The sequence below is a fragment of the Pteropus alecto genome, unplaced genomic scaffold (genome assembly GCF_000325575.1).
Source record: "Pteropus alecto unplaced genomic scaffold, ASM32557v1 scaffold185, whole genome shotgun sequence".
Lineage (NCBI taxonomy): Eukaryota > Metazoa > Chordata > Mammalia > Chiroptera > Pteropodidae > Pteropus > Pteropus alecto.
Window position 1 is genome coordinate 10,948,611 of NW_006438088.1, and position 8,721 is coordinate 10,957,331.

At 39.4% G+C, this 8,721-nt stretch overlaps 1 protein-coding gene and 1 non-coding gene across 2 annotated transcripts in view; one reads left to right on the forward strand and one right to left on the reverse strand.

Annotated features, from left to right (window-relative positions):
* The window catches only part of ALDH8A1 (aldehyde dehydrogenase 8 family member A1), a 15,656-nt gene extending 8,420 nt beyond the window's left edge, over positions 1-7,236 (forward strand). The window contains 4 exon segments of the mRNA XM_006915428.2: positions 2,430-2,686; positions 3,973-4,116; positions 4,118-4,135; positions 6,784-7,236. Coding sequence (XP_006915490.1) covers positions 2,430-2,686; positions 3,973-4,116; positions 4,118-4,135; positions 6,784-7,236 — 872 coding nt within the window.
* On the reverse strand, positions 3,437-3,555 carry LOC112482588. Its single transcript, XR_003047359.1, has one exon. It is a non-coding gene; the product is annotated as a 5S ribosomal RNA (ribosomal RNA).
* Positions 7,237-8,721: the final 1,485 nt, after the last annotated feature.

An 8,721-nucleotide genomic window follows, 5' to 3' on the forward strand; every position in this document is an offset into this window, starting at 1 on the left:
AGGGAAAAAAGAGCTAAAGTCACCTGCTAATGCATTCAGGATATTTAAGAAGCTAGCTCCTCTAGTCCTGAGTGTTGAGATGGATGACCTTCCTTTAGAGTAAAATCATTTAAAAAATTATGCGACGAATACCTCTTTAAGAGTTGTGGAATATTCAATTTTTTCTTTGGGGCACCAAATGTTTGCCCTCATTCCTAGAGCCTCCACTGATGGGTTTTCTGGCCCTTCCTATTAGTTTTTGTTCTGCTCTATTTAAGCTTAAACTTCTTGTCACCCTGCCACATCCTAGCATTGGATGGGACCTCGTTCTCTCCATTATCTGTTAGCACCTACCCTGAATTTTACCAAATTGTTATTGGCTGATTAAACTACCTTCCTTATCTTAAAACTAGAATTTCTTAAGAGTAGAGATCAGATGTCTCTAAACAATTTCCATTAATGCCTTGATCAAATGGCAAAATGATACTGAAGAATAATGGCCAGTAGATAGCTCTTAATGCATTAACATCGGAGCTCAAGGAAATGCAATCAAAAAGTTATGCTGGTGTGTAGAAGGCCATCAGCCCTCTGAAACAAGCTCATTTTCCCGTGATGATAAATATGTGATGTTTCTATGTTTTCTCTCACCCTCTGTTAAAAATGCTACCGTAAACATTCCAAGTGATTCGGTTCATTTTTTGCCTTTGAGATTTATAAAGCCCAAGAGTCTCCTGGCCTCCAACCCCCTATCCGAACATCAGATAAATATTCACATACCCAGTATTTGATGGAGATGCAGGGTCCCATTCTGCCAATGGTGAGAAACTTGTCCTTGCTTTCCTCCCATCAATCACAGGGAGAGCTGCACCCCCAAGCATCTTCTTTGCCGCAACTCAGGACCCAACCTCTTTCCCATGGTGCCTGGTTCTTGGCCTGCCCTCATCTGGTAGTGACTTATGACCCAGAACTGACCTAAACTGGATTTCAACAAGTATGCACACTGAGTGTGGAGGGAGAGGTCATGAGAAGTGAGGCTCTGCCAGATACCATCATGATTCACTGAATCTTCCCACTCACCTTCTTGAGACCTCACTCGAATGGACCTTGATTGTCCCTCAGGGTGACTGGGCTAAGGCTTTGTGGGAAGGTGTTTTGGATGATAATTGATCATCAATACAATATTATTATTTATACTTTAAAAGCATAGTTTTGAAGAGATGGTTTTCATCCAAGAGAGTATGTTTCTATTGAGAGAACATCTAACTTGAAGCAAGGGAAAGGTACTAGGAGCAGGAAATTAGTTCAAAAACTTTATACACTGGAGGATTTCTGCCTCTACAAAATTCAAGCCTGAAGAAATAGAGGGAATAAACTCAACCACCTCCAGGCAAACCATATGAACCTCCTGGACACAACACACTGCACACAGGTTGTCTTTCTGAACACTTAAAGCTTCCTGAAGTCAAGCACCATTTGTAATATGGATAAGGTACACTAAACATTCATTCATTCATTCGCTTACTTAATAAATGTTTCTTGACCTTCTACATCCAGTTTTGCCTTTACTGGTTGTCATGTAACCTTACTTTGCCTCAATTTTCTCTTTGGTAAAGTGAGGATAGTAATACTACCTACCTAATAGAGTTGATGGGAGGTCTAAAAAGTGTGAATCGCTCACAGCAATGACTGACCTACAATAAGCACCCAATAAATGTGAGTGCACATTTACTGGCATTAATTCTCTATGGCAAACTAGGCTGTGTGCCGCAGATACAATGGAGAGCAAAATATTATTTCTTCCCCCAGCTAGTATACCTTCTAGTGCCAGGTAAGTAATAAACAGGTAAATCCATGGAACATGTAAATAAACATATGCAGACCTAGGTTAAGAGGGTCTTGTGATAGAAAAGAGTGGGGCATCTGTTTTTGGTTCTTGGCCTTTTAAGTCAGACCTGGAGTGTAATGGCGCTTCTATATCATGAGGCACAGGACCTTCAACGTAAAACTTACCTTTCCGAGGAAACCCTCCTTCACTCTTCCGGGCCAAGACAGTCCATCTCTTCTCTGGATGATGCATGATTTAGTCTCCCCTCTCCATAACATTTTCACACTCAGTGGTGACTCCTGGATGCCAACTTGGAGTGGGGCTCTCCTCCCTCAGAGGGCTTGGAAGGTATCTCTGCATCCTCAGCCCCTGAGGCCTAGTCAGTTTTAGGGAATGAATTATGTAGAATGTTCTGAGGCAAAGCGCCTGGAGAAATCCCACCTACGGTGTACTCTAGACCGAGGTGATGCTATAGTCTTTGCTTTGCTGTTAAACCAGAGACAGCCATAAGAGTTTCCTCCCTCCCCCATTCAAGTAATTGGACTTTCAAGGAGAATCTCCATGTAACCTGAAGTCCTCAACACACTGAGAAGAATTACTTTAACTGATACTGTTTCCCATCCAGGTGTTCCACCAGGTATGGTAAATATTGTGTTCGGAACAGGGCCCAGGGTAGGCGAGGCCCTGGTGTCCCACCCAGACGTGCTCCTCATCTCCTTCGCTGGGAGCCAGCCCACAGCCTAGCAGGTCATCCAGCTCAGCGCTCTCCACTGCAAGAAGCTCTCCCTGGAGCTGGGGGGCAAGAATCCCGCCATCGTCTTTGAGGATGCCAACCTGGAGGAGTGTGTTCCAACCACTGTCAAGTCCAGCTTTATCAATCAGGTATGTCCTCTGGGTTTTTTGTTTGTTTGTTTTTAATTCTGTGACCCTGTCACACTGGATCTGTTTCATCACAGTGCAAAGCTGGGAGTGAGTAGGTCAACTCAATGCTATTTCAGTGAAAGGAGAATCGTTATATCATGTTATTCCATTGACCATCGGTTCAATCTCAATGTCAATCTGTGGCCTTGTAGAGTCACAACTTCTGTTCAGCAAGCTCCTCTTTGTGAGTTACACAGTTTTTTTTTCAGGGACCACCCATGGGCAAAATGATTGATTTTTGCTTTTCCAAGCTTCTCCAGACTTATATTCACAGAGTTGCCCCCAGTTTCTTTTTGCTATCTAAATGTCCTATATCCAAAAAACCTTATTCTCTTCCCCAAAACATCACAAATGCATCCTCATACTTAGAAATAAATACCCGAGCCAGTCTAGAACTGGTTTCTTACCTTAGAGTGATGGATGAGCTTCAGAAAACTTTGCATCTCCTGAAACTGTGTGACAGTTCTTTTCCTGGGGCCCATACTTTTCATCAGAGTCTTCAAGGCATTCAGAACATGGGATAAGATATGTTAGACTGTAAGCTTCATGACGAGGGCCACTGTGCCTGCTTCTGGGCAGCGTTTTAACTTCAATGCCCAGGATTTATTTTTTTATTTTTATATATTTTTTAAAAGTCATATATGATGGCAACACTTTAAAGCTGCCATCATACATTGTTTTATTTTATTTTATTTTATTTATTTTTTTTTAAACCTACAGCACCTGGTCTTCCTAGGTGGTCTCCCATCCAAGTACTAACAAGGCCCAACCCTGCTTAGCTTCCAAGATCAGACGGGATTGAGCTTGTTCAGGGTGGCATGGCCGTAGACCAAAGGGTGTATTTTTTAAAAATAAATATTTTAGCAGAAAACAAAGATTTAATGAAAAGAGTTAAAGCTTCTGAAGACAGAAAGATGAGTGGAATGAGCTATATCTTTATTTACCTAACTCAAATAATTTATATGACCTTTGGAACTTTCATTTCTTTTAGTCATAAATTATGTAAATGGAAATAATAATGCCTTCCAAAATAATTTTTTGTCAATGTAGAATGAAAAACATTTTAAAATAATTATTTTTATGATCATTATAATTGTAATTATTTCTCTCACAGTAATTCCTAGAGAAAATGGCTTAGAAATATGTATATATTTATCCCTTATGGTAGGGGCTCAGAAGTGCAATGTGATCTATCTATGGGGTGTGCTTTCCAATCTTGTCATTGTCCCCTGTGTCATTCTTGGCAGGGTGAAATCTGCCTCTGCACCAGCAGGATCTTTGTCTAGAAGAGCATCTATAGTGAATTTTTAAAAAGGTTTGTAAAAGCTACCAGAATGTGGAAAGTTGGTGTTCCCTCCGACCCATCAGCCAGCATGGGAGCTCTGATAAGTTCAAGCTCATTTAGAGAAAGTAAGTGAATCTATGCAATGGAAGTTACAGAAAGACTTCTTATTTGGAGGGAAGCCCAGTGCAAGGCATAACTCACATCCATGGTTTAAAATATTGTTAATTGCTACCCTATTTTTGAAAAATTATGACATATGGAAAATTGTCTCCGAATATAGAGTCTAAAAATGTTGGATATGAATACATAAATGTAGTCCAGGTTAAAGCAACATCTACATGAAATGAATAAATTTGAGAAGTCAGCATAGGAGATAACCACCAGAAGGGTGAGAAAGACAAATTTCAAAACATAAAGGCCACGTAATAGAATGACGTAGATTAAAAGTGGCAAGAATTTCTGTAGGCAAATGTTCCCAGCAGAAAGGGTTCTGCCTCTGGCTTACTACAGGTGTCATTTCAAAAGTGCCAGCACAAACAATCCAAATTGCATGGTCCTCAGTTGGTGGCATGACTAGCAGTGGCCTCCATGGGAAAAGCCATTGATGATCTCTGGGTCTTTAAGGTCATTTTAATTTATTACCTGATATGGCTCTTCCCAAAATAAGTCATAGATTTTGGTACTAGAAGAATCTTGTTTTCAGCTGCAGTGACTAATGCCCACTGAGAAATATGCCTCCATCAGTCAGTCGAAAAGGGGCAGACCCTTTACTTAAGTTTGTAGAAATCTCTGACACTGTACAGATTCATCAGACTTACCACGTTTTAATTATATTATATTTAATTGTATTATATTGCCACCATCTTCATCAACAGCAACAACAGCCTCTGACGTTCAGAAGGCTTACTGCATACCAGGCATTATGCTAAATATTTTATGTATCTTATTTAATCCTATGAATACGTAGCAGTATTAATCCTATTTTTCAGACGAGGAAACTGAGGCACAGAATATGTAAAATCTCTTCAGCTAATGAGTAATTTGAACAGTTGGGCTCCCCAGCCCACTCTTCTGTCTGCTCTGATTTTAGGTACAAAACTACTAGATACTATTCTTTGCTCTCTCCTCTTAAAAAAAAAAAAAGTTTTATAATAACAATTCATTTTATAACATATTACCAATCACAAGGTTTTTTTCATATTTTACTGAAAATCTCAGTTCCTGAGCTATTATTGGAGATATTCTATCATCCAGTGATATTTTCTCTAGAAAATAAATTCAGTTTGAGTCATCTTACGCATTGCATATTTTGATAAGTTCACAATTTGAAAACTGACACTTCCCTTCATATTTGATTATCCCAAGAGCTTCTAAGAGATAATCATGTAATTCCAGTTAAATGCAATAATCCTAAGCCAGAGCATGAGCATGCCTTGCACTGCTGGAATCACTGACAGGTCTCGAAACTGCCTCCAGAAGAAGCCTCTGGAGACCTTTGTCTCAGCTTCCTTTATTCACACAGGATGCGACCTTTGGCATCTTTTAGTTAATGTGGACGAGTTGTTTCAAAAGGAGCAAGAGGCTAAGGTGAAAGAGAAGTCCAGACCTATTTCAGTCTCTACCCACAAACTCGACTAGGGTTTTTCTGGGAAAGCTTGAGATCATTGTCCCTGCTAGGGGAGGAGGTGTAGCAGAGGGGAGTATAAAGCTGTACCAAATGTTCTATTTTTAAAAAGTCTTCGACTTCATGGCTTACTAAGTGTTCTACAAATTGAAGCAAACAATAATAAAATAACATTACCTCTTTTATTTTTACATGGCAAATGTATAGCTCTATATTGAATATAGTTCTACAGTGGAGTGCTAACTAATCTAATACTGGAGCAGAATGCTCAGATGATAAATGATAAGCAGGAATCCAAAATGTTGTTTCAAAATTTATCCCGCCTTTGACGTACTACTTGTCTGTTTTTCTATATTTCTGAGTTTAGGGATTATTTTTCTACTTCTTCTATTTTTCTATAACCTTCAGAGTTAGAACATGTATCATTGTGACTTCAACAACATTTCCATATAAATGTATGCATCATTATTATAATGAGTCATTTCTAAAACCATTATTAATAAATATCTGTCATTATCTCTGAGTCACTGTGTTAACATTACATAATTTATTTCTCTTCATAGTTAGTTATACTATATTACCTAAATATATTTTCAGAATATAATTAGTAATGAGATTAGAAGTTAGAAATTACTTGTTCTGGAAGCTCAGATATTTGAAAGGCATTGTGACCATTCAACTTACCACTTTCTACAGTAGACAGCCACCCCCCCAAGGGAGAAAATATTCTTTAGTGTATTTAACTATTGAATATGCCTGAATGTGAAATCTACTTTTCCTGTTTATTAGTTGTATGAAATGTTTACCTTTTCTGAGGCTCAATTTTACCATCAGCAAGTAGGGAATGATAACACGTGGCTAACAGAGTTTTAAGTGAGAATGTATGAACAGTAGCCCTCTAGGTGCCTGGTACTTACACATTGAATAAGTTACTCTCTCCTTTTCCATATGCCTGCTGAATGCCCAAGTGATGAGTAGAGCACTTTTGCCCCTCAGGCTTAGCAGCTGAGTGATAAGATAAGCGGCCTCAAATTTCTTGGCAATGACCTTATACATCTTTCCTAGATGACTTGAAAATATTGACTTCTCTGTTGCTTTGTGCGAAGCCCAGCAGTAAGATGTTGCTAATCATGGTTTTTACCCACCCAGGTTAGAAGTTACATCAAGAAAGCTAGTGCTGAAGGAGCCCAAATTCTGTGTGGTGAGGGAGTGGATAAGTTAAATCTTCTCCCAAGGAATCAGGCAGGCTACTTTATTCTTCCCACCATGATAACAGCTGTTAAGGACAAATCCTGTTGCATGAAGGAAGAGATATTTGGTCCAATGACGTGTGTCATCCCCTTCGATAGTGAAGAGGAAGTGATTAAAAGAGTCAACAGTGTTAAATATGGACTGGTAGCAACAGTGTGGTCAAGCAATATGGGGCGTGTCCACCGGGTGGCGAGGAAGTTGCAGTCGGGTTTGGTCTGGACCAACTGCTGGCTCTTCAGATAGCTGAATCTTCCTTTTGGAGGGATGAAGAGTTCTGGGGTAGGAAGAGAAGGAGCCAAGGACTCTTATGAATTCTTCACTGAAATCAAAACCATCAGCATTAAACACTGATCTGGACCAGTGGAGAAATGATGCCTGGCTGTAGACAACCAGTCGTCTAGCGTGATGAGTGGGAATACTGGCATAAATTGCAGCCAGGTCTTCATTTAGTGGAAAGTTATCTCTAGCTTATTCTCAGTAGTGAGTATTTTTACCCGCTGGTGAAGAGATGTTGTCTATTTTCAGGGTGAAGACAAAGAAGAGAATATTTCTGAATAGGAAAACACAAAAAAGAAGCCAGACAATTGTCAGGCTCCTCTTATGTTGCATCTGCATAAGATTTTTTTTTCATCATTTTAATCAAATTCTTGCAAATTCACTGATAATCAGATTAGTTTTTCATTTGTAAATGGATGGTTAAAAAATACACAGAGCCAAAGAGAAACAAATCACTAGAATTTTTTACCTTTGGGGAGCTTGTTAAGATGATCTACCTGTCCACCAGCCAGCAGCATTGCTACTTGGTAACTGACTATACTTTATTCCCCGAAGGGACCATAATGTCTATGATAAACACAACATGGAATTTTCCAGAGAAGGCATGTATGGCAGTTCTCACTAAATATATTTATATAAGAACAGAGAAAAATAACAAAGTTACTACTTTGGGAAGAAACTTAGAACAGGAAGAATTTGATCCATTTGTACTGTGGAGTCTAATCAATTTCAATTCTTAGTGTGTATATCTAATGAGACTTACAATACTAATTCTAAAGGAAGCAATAAATGTTAACCAATTTTAGTAATCAGTATGATATACATCTTCTTCTTGAATTGTCTTTTATTTCCCCTTATTCCCATCTTCTTAGGAGTATAGTCTTATACTAAGTGATAACGGTATTCCTAGTGATTTTTTTCTGGATTCTCTGGTGATCAGAGGAGAAAACAGGTTTATAACGATTAAGTTTCATGCTCAAGGTTACACAAAAGGTATGGGGCAGAGGTAGATTTGACTCTAAAAGTCATGATCTCTGACACTTCACACTTGCCTTGGATTGTGCTTCAGAAGCAGCCAAGTACCTAGGGTTCATGGACCACATCATGTTCGATCTCTCCTCCTTGTCTGCTCCTGCTTTGCTTCTCCCATCCTCTGTCCTGCTCCACTCTACTCAGCCATGCAACCCAGAGACTCCTCTAGGACAGCCCTTTCCTCATGTCTGAAATGGTCTGTTCGCATGTCTGACTCCCTGATGAGACAAAATATCACAAATGGCTAAGATAGGTGTTACACCCGTCCAAAGTCTCAATTCATCGCACAGTGCCTGGCTATGCACAGAAGGTGCTCAAAATGAGTTCTGGGAATAGAATCAGGTCTTCCTGGGGGCTCTGGGGGTATTTGTTGCATGGTATATGGTATATGCATGGTTGGGTAGGGAGGGGAAAAGATAATCTTTATAATTTTGCATAGGATTTTGGATATGTTGGCTCTTTTACAAATGTTGAAAAATATAAGCCCCTCTGAGGTCAAGTGATGGTGTCAAATCGTTCCTGCTTCCT